This window comes from Pelodiscus sinensis, chromosome 29 (genome assembly GCF_052426305.1).
Source record: "Pelodiscus sinensis isolate ZL-2025 chromosome 29, ASM5242630v1, whole genome shotgun sequence".
NCBI classification, from domain to species: domain Eukaryota; kingdom Metazoa; phylum Chordata; order Testudines; family Trionychidae; genus Pelodiscus; species Pelodiscus sinensis.
In genome coordinates, this window is record NC_143080.1 from 15971372 (window position 1) to 15986237 (window position 14866).

Genomic DNA, 14866 nt, shown 5'->3' on the forward strand with positions numbered 1-14866 from the left:
GATGGACAGGCTCCCAGCACTGTTACCCAGCCTTCACCTCCCGACACCTTCCACTCCACCCAGCCCCCTTCTTAGCAGGGTCTCCCCCGCTGTCTGACTTTCCAGGCACCTTTGTGCTGCACAGGGTAAACCAGCCTAGAACCAGAGCGACAGGATGGCCCAGTGATTAGAGCTTTAACCAGGACTTGCCAGACTCTGCTGTTCCCTTGAACCATGGTCCAGTGTGTCTGTGCCTCCAGCTTTGTTTCTTCTCTGCCCCTTCACTGCAGTAAGCCAGCACCTTGGGATCTTTACTGTTTGTTCCCTCCCAACCCCCTATGAGGCAGGGCATGGCTAAGAACTCGTCCCCTCCCCCCGCAGAAGCAGAGCCCCAGAGATGCTCATGGTCACACAGGAAGTGAGTAGCCCAGCTGGCAAATGAACTCCTAGGACACTAACCACTGGACAATGCTGCCTTTCTGTCTTAGTAGCCCTGGAGCTTTGGAAAATCCCACCAAGCACATTCAGCGCCTTTACAGGTCTGGCCCTCCTTTGAGGCTGGGCGATTCTGCGGGAGGCAGGAGGTTGTCTTAGCTCAGGCTCTGAAATTTTTATTTCCAGTCACGTTTAGGGTTTGCTGGTACACAACCTGGCTTTTCAGCCTTTCTCACCAGAACGCCGAGTGACGGCACCATTGCTGGCATGGGGACATGCACCTGGGGTCAGCATGTTAACCCTGCCTCATGCAGCTGAATGTTTCCTAGCATCAGGAGCACCCTTGGGCCCTAGCAGGCTGCATGTGTGTGCCCTCAAGGCTAGGAATGCCAGAAGGACCACTGCATGCACACCCTTAACTCTGCCCCTCATTTCAGCGCAGGGGTTCCCTGGGGACACAATGCATGGCCGAGCCAGGCTGTCAGTCTTTCTCCGCCTCCAGAGCGGGTTTGTTTAAACACGGCGTCTATAGCAACAGGCTGGGCTGGTGGCCACTGCTTTTCTGCTCCCTACCCAGCTCTTGCTGGCAAGCTGCTTCCAAACAGGCTGCACCTGCACCATGAATGTGGGGGCAGCTGAGCCCTGTGGAGAGCGTCTAGCACCGGTGCGGCTCCTCCAACAGCCGGTAGGTAAAGCCTGGAGTGCAAGCCACAGAGGCTAGTCTGCGGTGTTGCTGGGAGGGGAGGGGGCACCGCCTGGCTCCAGGGGCCGGGCACTTGTGGTGCTGCCAGACCCAAGACCTGAATCCTCCGGCTGGGCTTTCCCTGGCCAGTGAGAGATGTTCAGGGCGCTGCCGATCCTCGACTCCCCTGCCACGACCGCTCGTGACGGTGTCCGCCCCACGAGCCCTCGTGCCTTGCACTCCCTGATGGGCTCGGGCTGGGAGTGGGGTAACCAGGCTGGACTGGGTGAGGCGGGTTTGGGAAGGGAGTAAGTGGGTTAGGGGAGACGGAGCCAGGAGGGGGGCCTGGAGTGAGGTGCAGGTGGGAATCCGGTTACCCTCTGTGACAAGCAAACAGCCCAGCACCCCCTGACTCCCATCGTAGCTCTGCGCCCCGCCCCAGCAGCAGGGAGACAACAAATGTGAGATTGGTGGGCCCCCCTCACCTAGCTCAGGCCGTTGTGCTCGCCTGCTGCTGGGTAGAGCAGATGGGCCGGGCAGCGCCTGTACTGCGGCAATGGGACCGCAGTGGGGCTCCGGCCGGCTGGGTAGCACCTGCACTGAGGCAATGGGACCGCAGTGGGGCTCTGGCCGGCCAGGCAGCGCCTGCACTGAGGCAATGGGACCGCAGTGGGGCTCCGGCCGGCTGGGCAGCGCCTGCACTGAGGCAATGGGACCGCAGTGGGACTCCGGCCGGCCAGGCAGCGCCTGCACTGAGGCAATGGGACCGCAGTGGGGCTCCGGCCGGCTGGGCAGCGCCTGCACTGAGGCAATGGGACCGCAGTGGGGCTCCGGCCGGCTGGGCAGCGCCTGCACTGAGGCAATGGGACCGCAGTGGGGCTCCGGCCGGCTGGGCAGCGCCTGCACTGAGGCAATGGGACCGCAGTGGGGCTCTGGCTGGCCGGGCAGCGCCTGCACTGAGGCAATGGGACCGCAGTGGGGCTCCGGCCGGCTGGGCAGCACCTGCACTGAGGCAATGGGACCGCAGTGGGGCTCCGGCCGGCTGGGCAGCGCCTGCACTGAGGCAATGGGACCGCAGTGGGGCTCCGGCCGGCTGGGCAGCACCTGCACTGAGGCAATGGGACCGCAGTGGGGCTCCGGCCGGCTGGGCAGCGCCTGCACTGAGGCAATGGGACCGCAGTGGGGCTCTGGCCGGCTGGGCAGCGCCTGCACTGAGGCAATGGGACCGCAGTGGGGCTCCGGCCGGCTGGGCAGCGCCTGCACTGAGGCAATGGGACCGCAGTGGGGCTCCGGCCGGCCGGGCAGCGCCTGCACTGAGGCAATGGGACCGCAGTGGGGCTCCGGCCGGCTGGGCAGCACCTGCACTGAGGCAATGGGACCGCAGTGGGGCTCCAGCCGGCTGGGCAGCACCTGCACTGAGGCAATGGGACCGCAGTGGGGCTCCGGCCGGCTGGGCAGCACCTGCACTGAGGCAATGGGACCGCAGTGGGGCTCCGGCCGGCTGGGCAGCGCCTGCCCTGAGGCAATGGGACCGCAGTGGGGCTCCGGCCGGCTGGGCAGCGCCTGCACTGAGGCAATGGGACCGCAGTGGGGCTCCGGCCGGCTGGGCAGCACCTGCACTGAGGCAATGGGACCGCAGTGGGGCTCCGGCCGGCTGGGCAGCACCTGCACTGAGGCAATGGGACCGCAGTGGGGCTCCAGCCGGCTGGGCAGCGCCTGCACTGAGGCAATGGGACCGCAGTGGGGCTCCGGCCGGCTGGGCAGCGCCTGCACTGCGGCAATGGGACCGCAGTGGGGCTCCGGCCGGCTGGGCAGCGCCTGCCCTGAGGCAATGGGACCGCAGTGGGGCTCCGGCCGGCTGGGCAGCGCCTGCACTGAGGCAATGGGACCGCAGTGGGGCTCCGGCCGGCCAGGCAGCGCCTGCACTGCGGCAATGGGACCGCAGTGGGGCTCCGGCCGGCTGGGCAGCGCCTGCACTGAGGCAATGGGACCGCAGTGGGGCTCCGGCCGGCTGGGCAGCACCTGCACTGAGGCAATGGGACCGCAGTGGGGCTCCGGCCGGCTGGGCAGCGCCTGCACTGCGGCAATGGGACCGCAGTGGGGCTCCGGCCGGCCGGGCAGCGCCTGCCCTGAAGCAATGGGACCGCAGTGGGGCTCCGGCCGGCCGGGCAGCGCCTGCACTGAGGCAATGGGACCGCAGTGGGGCTCCGGCCGGCCGGGCAGCGCCTGCACTGAGGCAATGGGACCGCAGTGGGGCTCCGGCCGGCTGGGCAGCGCCTGCCCTGAGGCAATGGGACCGCAGTGGGGCTCCGGCCGGCCGGGCAGCGCCTGCACTGAGGCAATGGGACCGCAGTGGGGCTCCGGCCGGCCGGGCAGCGCCTGCACTGAGGCAATGGGACCGCAGTGGGGCTCCGGCCAGCCGGGCAGCGCCTGCACTGAGGCAATGGGACCGCAGTGGGGCTCCGGCCGGCCGGGCAGCGCCTGCACTGAGGCAATGGGACCGCAGTGGGGCTCCGGCCGGCCGGGCAGCGCCTGCACTGCGGCAATGGGACCGCAGTGGGGCTCCGGCCGGCCGGGCAGCGCCTGCACTGAGGCAATGGGACCGCAGTGGGGCTCCGGCCGGCTGGGCAGCGCCTGCACTGAGGCAATGGGACCGCAGTGGGGCTCCGGCCGGCTGGGCAGCACCTGCACTGAGGCAATGGGATCGCAGTGGGGCTCCGGCCAGCCGGGCAGCGCCTGCACTGAGGCAATGGGACCGCAGTGGGGCTCCGGCCTGCTGGGCAGCGCCTGCCCTGAGGCAATGGGACCGCAGTGGGGCTCCGGCCGGCCGGGCAGCGCCTGCACTGAGGCAATGGGACCGCAGTGGGGCTCCGGCCGGCTGGGCAGCGCCTGCACTGAGGCAATGGGACCGCAGTGGGGCTCCGGCCGGCTGGGCAGCGCCTGCACTGAGGCAATGGGACCGCAGTGGGGCTACGGCCGGCCGGGCAGCGCCTGCACTGAGGCAATGGGACCGCAGTGGGGCTCCGGCCGGCTGGGCAGCGCCTGCACTGAGGCAATGGGACCGCAGTGGGGCTCCGGCCGGCTGGGCAGCGCCTGCACTGAGGCAATGGGACCGCAGTGGGGCTCCGGCCGGCTGGGCAGCGCCTGCCCTGAGGCAATGGGACCGCAGTGGGGCTCCGGCCGGCCGGGCAGCGCCTGCCCTGAGGCAATGGGACCGCAGTGGGGCTCCGGCCGGCCGGGCAGCGCCTGCCCTGAGGCAATGGGACCGCAGTGGGGCTCCGGCCGGCCGGGCAGCGCCTGCACTGAGGCAATGGGACCGCAGTGGGGCTCCGGCCGGCTGGGCAGCGCCTGCCCTGAGGCAATGGGACCGCAGTGGGGCTCCGGCCGGCTGGGCAGCGCCTGCCCTGAGGCAATGGGACCGCAGTGGGGCTCCGGCCGGCCGGGCAGCACCTGCACTGAGGCAATGGGACCGCAGTGGGGCTCCGGCCGGCCGGGCAGCGCCTGCACTGAGGCAATGGGACCGCAGTGGGGCTCCGGCCGGCTGGGCAGCGCCTGCACTGAGGCAATGGGACCGCAGTGGGGCTCCGGCCGGCTGGGCAGCACCTGCACTGAGGCAATGGGACCGCAGTGGGGCTCCGGCCGGCTGGGCAGCGCCTGCACTGAGGCAATGGGACCGCAGTGGGGCTCCGGCCGGCCGGGCAGCGCCTGCACTGAGGCAATGGGACCGCAGTGGGGCTCCGGCCGGCCGGGCAGCGCCTGCACTGAGGCAATGGGACCGCAGTGGGGCTCCGGCCGGCCGGGCAGCGCCTGCACTGCGGCAATGGGACCGCGGTGGGGCTCCGGCCGGCCGGGCAGCGCCTGCACTGCGGCAATGGGACCGCAGTGGGGCTCCGGCCGGCCGGGCAGCGCCTGCACTGAGGCAATGGGACCGCAGTGGGGCTCCGGCCGGCTGGGCAGCGCCTGCACTGAGGCAATGGGACCGCAGTGGGGCTCCGGCCGGCTGGGCAGCGCCTGCCCTGAGGCAATGGGACCGCGGTGGGGCTCCAGCAGGACACACACACTGAGCGCTCGTGAGCAAGGACGATGGGTCGAAGCCAGAGACAGCCCCTCCCCCACACCTTAGATTGTTTTTCTGGCAAATCCCCCCCAAAATCGGCCAGGCATCTGGTAGCCCTGTGTGGGGAGGGGAGCTGGGAGCCAGGTGTGGGAGGGCTAAGGGCTGGGGCTAGGCCTGCCCCAGAGCTCTCGGCCATGCTGCCCTGTACGGAGCCCTCCCGGATGCAGGCTGGCTCTGTGCTCAGAGTGGGGCTAGCCCCCCAAAGGGAAGGCTGTGGCTCGGGCTATGGTGCAGCCCTTCTCCCCCACCAGCCCCTCCTTCCCAATTGCCCTCCAACCCTCTCCGGTGAGTTGCTCTTCGCTCTGTTCTCTAGGTTCCACAGCAGCCGGTGACGATATTTCAGCAGATCCCTGGGCTCCTGTCTCCTTTCGCTCAGCCTGTAAGACCGGGACACATCCGAGAGGGTAAGAAATTACAACATGAAACAAGATCAGTGCAGCTGATCAGAGGCCACTAGACCTGGAGAAGTGATTATTCCCCTTTATTCGGCACTGGGATGCCTCATCTGGAGTATTGCAAACAGCCCAGCAAGAAAGATGTGGAGAAATTGGGGAGGGTCCAGAGAGGAGCAACAAGAATGATTAAAGGTCTAGAGAACACGAGCTAGGAGGGAGGCTGAAAGAACTGGGCTTGTTTAGTTTAGAAAAGAGAAGACTGAGGGGGGACATGAGAGCCGTTTTCAAGTATCTAGAAGGGTGTCATAAGGAGGAGGGAGAAAACTTGTTCATCTTGGCCTCTGGGGATAGAACGAGAAGCAATGGGCTTAAACTACAGCAAGGGAGATTTAGGTTGGACATTAGGAAAAAGTCCCAAACTGTCAGGGTGGTTAAACACTGGAATGAGTTGCCCAGGGAGGTTGTGGAATCCCTATCTCTGGAGATATTTAAGAGTAGATTAGATAAATGTGTATCAGGGATGGTCTAGACCAGGGGTTCTGAACCTTTTTACCGTCACACCTCCCCCCTAAGAGTGAACTTCATGTTCACACCCCCTGGGAGCCATTTTGTGCACAGCCTAGCCCCGCCCCCCTCACCTGACAGGAAGCTAAGGGGCGTGGCTAGGACTATAAGAACTCTGCCAGGGAGCTCAGTCGGGGCCCAGCCTTGGAGGGAGACAGAGGCCTGCCCAGAGCTCCTGGCTGACGAGGCTGAGACCTGGCCCAGGCCTCCCACAGCCGCCTTCCCTCAGGCCAGTGAAGGCTTCCCTGCCTGGGCTGCCGAGGCCTGGCCAAGCCGGCCAGCAGGGCTACCTCTGACCTAGAGGAACCCAAGGCTCTACTGGTGCCTGGCGATTCGGAGGACCAGCCTGAGCTGAAGGCCTGGCTCAAACCCCAAGGCCTGCCTGAACCCTGGGACCTGGTGAGCCAGCTGGGCGCAGCCGTCTGAGCTAATTCCCAAGTCTGATGGCTGGTGGCGCTGTGGGGGGCGTGACCCCCGTTACGATGCTGAAATGAATAGTATGAGCTTTTTACTTTGAACTTTTTCCTAACAAATTTACGTAATATTTGCAGATGAAAGTCGGCAATGCTTGCGTACTGTTGTTGTAGTGTGTCGTCACATAGGCCGGATTGATTCGCACTGCTATTGTAGTGTGCTGATCTCTAGAAGTTAATAAGAAATTAATGCTTATAATTAATTCATAATATTAATTATGAAGAAATCTAAACTTTAGAATTTTATCCAGTGAGAAGGCAATTGTGATAAATTTTCTAGGAGGCATCTCACTGTTTAAGAACACCTGGGCTAGACAGTATTTGGTCCTGCCATGAGGGCAGGGGACTGGACTCGATGACCTCTCCAAGGTCCCTTCCAGTCCTAGTGTTCTATGATTCTGTCCAGTTCTGGGCCCCCCACTACAGAAAGGATGTGGACTCATTGGAGAGGGTCCAGCGGAGGGCAACTGAAATGATTAGGCTGCTGTGACCTATGAGGAGAGGCTGAGGGACTTGGGTCTGTTTAGTCTGCAGAAGAGAAGAGTTCGGGGGGATTTGAGAGCAGCCTGCAACTCCCTGAAGGGAGGTTCCAAAGAGGCTGGAGAGAGGCAGTTCTCAGTGGTGGTAGATGGTAGAGCGAGGGGCGATGGTCTCATGTTGCAGTGCGGGAGGTCTAGCTTGGGTTCTCTAGGGAGGGGGTGGAATCTCCATGGGATTCTTAAGGCTTGGGCAAGCCCTGGCTGGGATGATTGAGTTGGGGCTGGTCCTGCTTTGGTTGGACTCAGTGATGTCCTGGGGTCTCTTCCAGCCCTAGGATTCTATAATTCTATACTCAGTCTGAAATCCAAATGCTACAACCCAGCCAGGACAACGTGTTAGAGGAATATCTTAGGCTACTTGCAAATGGCTAAACAGGGCACATTGACCCCTTTAAAGCAGAGACTCGTGACCCATACGTTGCCTGGGCCTGGCATGGAGGGTGCAGGTGGGTTCCAGAGATCCCCTGGGGGCATCTAATGCCCATGTGGCACTTCATGGCACCGAGGTCCTGGTCCCTGTGTCTGGCTGAGGTTTAAGGAGGTGGGCAGGTGTCCATACTGAATGCTGTGCTCTGAAGGTGTGTCCGTTAGGTCACCCAAACATGATGTTCAGGCAGGGGGCAAGAGGTTTCTCTTTCTGGCTGTGCAGTGTGTGTCTTACAACATAGTCAATCTGCATAGGCAGCCACGAGCCAATCACCATTGCCAAGCTGAGGAGCGATTAGGAAATCTAGAGGGAGGAACTCGCAGTAGGGGGCTGTCCTGGGAGTGGCTAAAATCCGAGTTAGGCCTGGTCTGCACTAGATACATTAGTCATTGTAACCACGCTGCTCAGGAGTGTGAAAACCCTCTCGCCCCGCTACCGATCTACCCTCCATGGAGACAGCCTAGATTGATGGAAGAATTCGTCCCTCTCTAGCTGTTTTGGGGAGATGGCTCAGCTATGCGAGCAAGAGAACACCCCCCCCCCCCCACCCCACCGCTGTAGCTAGCCCCGCAGCTGTGCCGCTGTCGCATTTCCAGCCTAGACAAGCCCTTAGTGCGGTATCTCAGGAGAATGCAGACACACCCAGTGTCCTTTGCCTGGCAACCAGGTGTCTGTCAAACTCTGGGAGGAAGACGGTGGGTGTGCGAACCAGCACAAGGCAGGGGCTTGAGGAAAGTCTAAGTGCTAGAAGGCACATGTGGAGCCGGTTGTTTCAATACTTCCACCCTCTTGCTATTACTTGAATCTCTGCTAAACATGTTTCCCCACGAACGCTAAGTGCTGTGGGCCTGCGGTGTCCCTAGGAGTCTGTGGTGCACGGCTCCATTGGGAACGGCAGCTCTGGGAATTCTGCGAGCAGGCAGGGGAGAGACACCGGGGGGGGGGGGGCAGGTGCTATTGCTGACAGCAGAGACAAGGCTTGTGTTGGAGGCGGGGAGCAGAGTGCAGGCAGGCACAGACCAGGCCTCCCTCACACAAGATCCAAGTTGCACAGGAGCAGCGGCCGTGCGCACCAGGAGGCGGTTTGCTTACCTTCTTGTTCCCTGGACTACCAGGGCAAGAGGGGAAAGTGCTTGCTGTCTATGCAGGCCTCTCACGCCCAGTTGGTGAAGGGAGGAGACAGAGCAGTAAATCAAGGACTGCGAGTACTTTCCCCTCTCTCCCTGGTAGTCTGGGGAACGGGAAGAAAAGCAAACCCGAAACTCTGCCCTTGCCCTCACGCTAAGAGCAGGTGGTAGCTGTGATGAGCGGATCACAGGGGTCTCCTTGGCATTGTCACCCCAAGAGCTGGTCATGCCACTGAGTTCTCCTACTTGCTCTCTGGGCGCCCACCACCCTGCCTTGCTGGGCCAGAAGCTCTGGTCTCCCCCAGTCAAGGCGCAGAGTCGGGGTTAATGCCCCGCTGCAGAGCAACCCGGGAGTTAAGTGACTGCAAGTGAAAACAGGCAGATCAAAGCAAGTTACTAAGCCAAGGTAAACAAAACACCCCAGCTAATCCTACACTCGAAAGAAATGTTTCATGGTCTATTCCTCCCCCTTGTCTTTATTCCAGGTAAAATTCCTCAAGACACAGTTGATTTCTTTCTCTAGCCTGGGTCTACAGCTTTTTAGAGTTCTTCAGAGTGTTAAGTTTTCATGTTTCTTCATCAGTATCCTCTTAAATGAGGAGGCAATTTCAAACGCCAGCTGAAGATGAAAGACTTACTGTTTTCCATTCCTTAAACAGACTATCCCCAGGGTGGGAGCCCTTTGTCTGATCTCCCTATCCCCATGGAAAAATATCAGGTTCAAGATGGGTTCCAACATCAGGTGGCATGGTCACATGTCTTTCTAGGACCAACCACAGTTTGGGCTTACAGGGGGGAAAAGTCATGAGCACTGGGCCATTAAGTTTCCTTAAGTGCCACTAATGGCTTTCAGTAGGTTTCAATTACATATTTCTAACTTCCCATGCAAGCATGATACATGCACAGAAATAGAATATACAGTCACCGACTGTAACTTTAAAAATGAAGTGTTACATGCTGTCTTTGGCATTCGTATTTCTAAGCCCATTTCATGACGCTTGGGGGGGCCATGACCATAGCAAGGTGCCTCCTCACCCTGGTTACCTCTGAGAAGCGTTACACACCCAGGTTAACATCGCTGACTCAGCTGCTCCCAGACGTTCCAGCTGCTCTGAGGCTTCCTTCACGCTGGCCACTGTTTCTGAACATATGGCTTCATGCTCTTAGAGCTCCCAGCTGACACCAAAGCCTGGGAATTCCTGACCCAGCAAAGGAATGGCCACATCCCTCAAGCTCTGATACACAATGAACAGCCTCTTATGGGGCCTCTAGGCGCTCCAGGCACAAGAGCAACAAAAAAGGTTCAAGGTCTGGAAAACAGGAGCTATGAGGGAAGACGGAAAGAACTGGGCTTGTTTAGTTGGAAGAGAGAAGATAGAGGGGATATGAGAGCCGTTTTCAAGTATCGAAAAGGGGATAGATACTTGGAAGGAGGAAAAGTTGTTCTTCCTGGCCTCTGAGGACAGGACAAGCACCAAGGGGCTTAAACTGCAGCCAGGGAGGTTGAGGTTGGACATTAGGAAAAACTTCCTGCCTGTCAGGGGGGTGAAACACTGGAATGTCGCCCAGGGGGGTTGTGGGATCTCTCTCTGGAGATATTTGAGATGTCTATCTGACCTGCTATCGGGGATGCTCTAGCTTGGGGGGAGGGGACCTCAGGCCTGGGGGCTGGATGTGGCTGCTGGCTTGCCTGGATCTGGCCCCCAGGGCTCAGGGATCCCCCACACATTGGGGAGCCTGTGCTGGCGCTCTCGCCCCCTGCCCTCCCACCCACAGGACTGGTGTGCGAGGGGATTGTGAGCGGTGCCTTTCCTTCGCAGTCAGGGGCTTCTCGCTTGTGTGCAGCCCCTGGCTGGTTTTTCAGTGGATCAGCGGCCCCAACTCAAAAATGGTCCCCACCCCTCATCTAGGCAGTGCTGGGTCCTGCCATGGGGGCAGGGGACTGGTCCGGATGGCCGCTCGAGGTCCCTTCCAGTCCTAGGATTCTAAGAGTCAGCAAATGGCTGGACATTTGTCAGTCTGACCCTGTCAGTGGCTCCGAGCCAATAGGCTCTGAACTCTGGTTCTAATCCATCACTAGAGCGAGGTTCCTGTTGCTTGTACCTTGGCAGATCTGGTAGAGTTAATGATGATACAAAATGCCCAGATGCACCAGGTGATCCTGAACAACATGACGCTGTCTGCACTGGCTTCCTTTGGATACAGCCCAGCGCTCCCAGCTGCCCAGGTGTGTGTGTCCGATAGGCTGTCACGCTGTCTGGAGGAGCCCTGGACCGACTGTGCAAGCGGCCTCCAGGCGAGAGTTCGGGACAGAGCAGACACGCCAGCTGGTGGTAGATTCTCTAATTACGTCACCAAGCCAGGACTGATGGGAACTCCTGGATAGCGGCCTGGTCAGCGAGTCCAACAGACCCCCAAGCTGCTCCTGTCCATCTTGACACCCAGACAAATGACTTGGGGGAAAAATTCCCCCCACACCCAGCCCCGAGACACAGCCCTTGGCTGGTCCCGAGCTCTGACGCCAGGATGCCATGCAGGCGGGCAAGCCTTTCAGGCTCTGTGCAATGGCAGCTGCTTTCTGCACCCTCGCTCAGAAGCTGGGGCCATGGGGCCCAGGCATGTGCCCCGGGAATCTTCCAGGAGCCCTGGTGGGTTGGTACAGCCTGTGCTGACCCCCATGCTGCCCTGGTGTCACTGGTGTGACCCTAGGGGCTCCCACTTGGCACCTGAGAAGCCACCTGCCCAGAGCTGTGCACCCTCCTTCCTGCCGGGCCCAGGGGACACCCCTAGGCAGCGGTGCCTTATGCCCGTGGTGCTATGGGGACGGTATCGCACCCGTCGGAGCAGGGCAGATTCCTGCTCTTGCCAAGACCTAGGTTTAGAGCTCAGGATGTTACCAGGCAGCCCAGGGGAGACAGCGGCCGGACACCTGTCTCATTGAGCCCAGGAGCTGCGGTTATGGGCCCAGCCAGTGCGTGTCCCCCTCCCATCTCCCGGCGCTGAGACCCCATTGACGGGACCTGTGGCTCGAAGGGCACGTGGCCCATGGGGGTTCTTTGTGTGGCCCCGAGACATTGTCACTGGTGTCCATAGACAGGCTGCCAGATTCTGCTGGGCCCTGCCCACGTGGGTTTTTCCTGGCGCTGTCACTAGAGCGACAGGCGCACGGCCGGGGCAGGTGACGTGGGCTGCGCGCTGATTGCACCCAGCGCTGCCAGTGAGAGCCGGGCGCTCCCTCTGCTCCGGCACCGCCACCAACTAGGGGTGCAAGGGGTGAGAACCGGCCTCGCCCAGGACACTGACGATCTTGCGGCCCGTTGAGTTGAAGGGTGGCCACTCGTGCAGCCCACTCGCTACCCCGGCTTGCCCGTTGCTGCTCCAGCTTGTGGCCTGTCAGGGCAGCTGAGAGGGAGACACATTTTCACAAGGAGCTAGGCCTGTGGGCACCTTCCCCAGGGCAGGCCGGGTGTGAGCAGCTTCCCGCTGGCCGCCTGTGCATGGCGGGCTGGAGGGGAGCAGCTCGGCCTCTGGCTGGGGCATTGCCAGCTGGCGATGGCTCCCTTCCCCCACAGCCCGGCAGGGCAGGGGAAGCCGAGTCCAACAACAGTCTCGGCTCCCGCTTCTCTGCCGCAGCCCAGGGGTGGTGAGTGCAGTGGCCGCGGGGCCTGGCACATGCTGGGGGCTCTGTGCTCCACTGCGCGCCTGTGCCAGGCCCTCGGGATGGGCAGCATCAGGACCAGCTCTGCTGGTGCCACGCTGCTAGGGGTGGTTTCCTGTGCACTGGGAGCACTGTCCGTACTGTCTCCACTGGCAGGTTACTGCACAAGAAGGGCCCTTCTTCCACAGAGCGGCCACGCTGCCCACTCGCTCTTGTGCAGAAGAGTTACAGGAAAGCGTGGGAAGAGAGGGCTTCTTGCGCGAGAGCTACGCTCTGCTCTAACAGGTGTAAGTCCTCCTGCTCAAGAGGGCAGTGTGGACGTGCGCCAGGCCAGCTGAGCAGGTGAATGCAGCGGGACTGTGCATTGGCTGCACAGCGAGGATGGAAGCAATCTATTCACATAATAGCACTGCAAGGCTGTGTCTGCACTGGCGCAATCTTGTGCCAGAAATATGCAAATGAGGCTAAGCGTGGAATATCGCCAAGTCTCATTTGCATACCTAATGAGCCGCCATTTTTGCAGAAGAGGCTCTTGTGCAAGAAGGAGCGTCTACACTGCCCCTTCTTGTGCAAGAAAAACCCTCTTGTGCAATGCCGTTATTCCTGAAAATAATCCAGGTAACAGCATTGCACAAGAGGGTTTTTCTTGCACAAGAAGGGGCAGTGTAGACGCTCTTTCTTGCACAAGAGCCTCTTCTGCAAAATGGCGGCCCATTAGATATGCAAATGAGGCTCAGCAATATTCCACGCTTCGCCTCATTTGCATATTTCTGGCACAAGATCGTGCCAGTGTAGACATAGCTCAAGGGTTTAATTAAATCATGGATTCAACCCCCGAGAGTCATTTCCACAGGGACAGCGAATGTTTCCCTTTTGGTGGATGCATCAGCTGTGCCACCTGCAGCCTCCCCGCTCGCTCTGTGGCCCGTGTTCGTGGCTAATGACGGTCATGCCCGACTCCTCCCCATCCCCGTGGGGCCTGGATGAAGCAGGGTCCTCTGCGCGGCTGTGATCAGGGAGGTCCCCGCTCCGTACCCACACGGGGCCCAGTGGCCTGCGGCTGTGTCCTCCAACAGGGCAGTTTCCATGGCTCCGGGTCAAGTGTGAGGGAGGAAACGTAGACTCCTAGAGCCCCAGGCTTAGGAGGGACAGCAGAGTCCATCTAGTCCACCCTCCACCTAGATGCTGCAAACTCCCCGGGGCTCCCAGAGTCAAGCCAGGTCTCTTCCTTGCTTCCAGCACCAGTTTTAATGCCAAATCTGCCCCCACCCTGAGCACCCTGGACAGCCCCATTGTCGTCAGTGGCTCTTGCCCTGTGGAAGAGGCTGGAGCCCCCAGTTCTGGGGATGATGCCCAAGAAGGAGCAGACTCCAGCTCCTCTCCTCGAGCTGATGGCTGCAGAGAACTGGCTTTTGTGCTACAGGAGCAGCCGAGTCCAAGGGCCCAGACTTGAGAAGAATCCCAGGGTGTCGCTGGTGAATTCACCTGCCCTAAAGCCACACATAGCTCTTGATTAAAACTTGAGGTAACCCACCCCAGAAAATCCCATGGGACTTGAGGGACCAGCCCCAGCTGAACTGAAAAATTACAGGGGCATCAGGGGGAGCCGAGTTAGTCTGTGCAGGATAAACTTAAAAAACCACCAATGGTCTGGTAGCACTTTATGGACTAAGAAAACTTGTAGCTGGGATCGTGAGCGTTCACGGGCACCGCCCACTTCTTCAGATGAGCGGAGTTCTGAGTTTAGGATGTGCAGACCCAAAATCAATAGGGGAGAAGGGAAAGGGGGGGAGGAAAAAAAAGGAAGGGGTCGGGAAACAAGGAGCAGAGGGCATGAAGAAATCAAAGGGAAAAGCAAGTAGGCAGAACTAGACGCACCTAAAGACTGGATAGTTAAAAGGAGCTATCCTAGGGTCCTGACCTGCCTCGTTATCCTTTACCTCCAGTGTGAGGGGCAAGGGACAAGCGTGTGGGCCTCACAAAAGGGCTGTGAGGAAGCCGGGCCCCAAGACAGGTCAGGAAGACTCCGTGGAAGCAGCCTGGGGTCAGGGCTGGTTCCCAGAGCAGGGAAGATGGGAAGGGATCCCCAAGGGGGGGATGCTCAGGAGCCCCAGTGGGAGGGGGAGGATCTTTTGTTTGGATTTTTGGTATCCCACAAAGGAACTGAACTCCGGAGGTGACTTAACCAGCTAGCCACCCTATGGGGCTCCCCAGGAGAGAAAGCCCTGGTGAGGGAAACTGAGGCAGGGAGCAGTGCGGTGCTTGGCCAGCCAATGGGGGAGCACAAAGCCAGCCAGTCCTGTGACACTCAGGATGTCAGCCAGCAGGATGCCTAGCTTATAACCACTGAATGGCTCAATTTAAAATCAGCCAGTCAAATCACAATACCCTGCCCCAGAGAACAGCCCCCAGCTGGGCCTGTGTGAGCTTCTCCACCACCTCCGACCCATGTGGCTGGGCACGAGCAAAC

At 60.6% G+C, this 14866-nt stretch overlaps 1 protein-coding gene across 4 annotated transcripts in view; it reads left to right on the top strand.

Annotated features, from left to right (window-relative positions):
* Nucleotides 1-970: 970 nt before the first annotated feature.
* Nucleotides 971-14866, top strand: part of PRR29 (proline rich 29) — a 31267-nt gene continuing 17371 nt past the window's right edge. For 3 of the 4 annotated variants that reach the window (XR_012898022.2, XR_012898021.2, XM_075911329.2), the window contains exons 1-3: nt 971-1099; nt 5527-5617; nt 10850-10965. Coding sequence is in view for 2 of the 4 variants with exons in the window: in XM_075911329.2 (XP_075767444.2) it covers nt 1034-1099; nt 5527-5617; nt 10850-10965 (273 nt within the window). In the remaining 2 variants the exon portion in view is untranslated. The remainder of the gene's footprint in view (nt 1100-5526; nt 5618-10849; nt 10966-14866) is intronic. The other variant, XM_075911328.2, reaches the window with a different exon arrangement.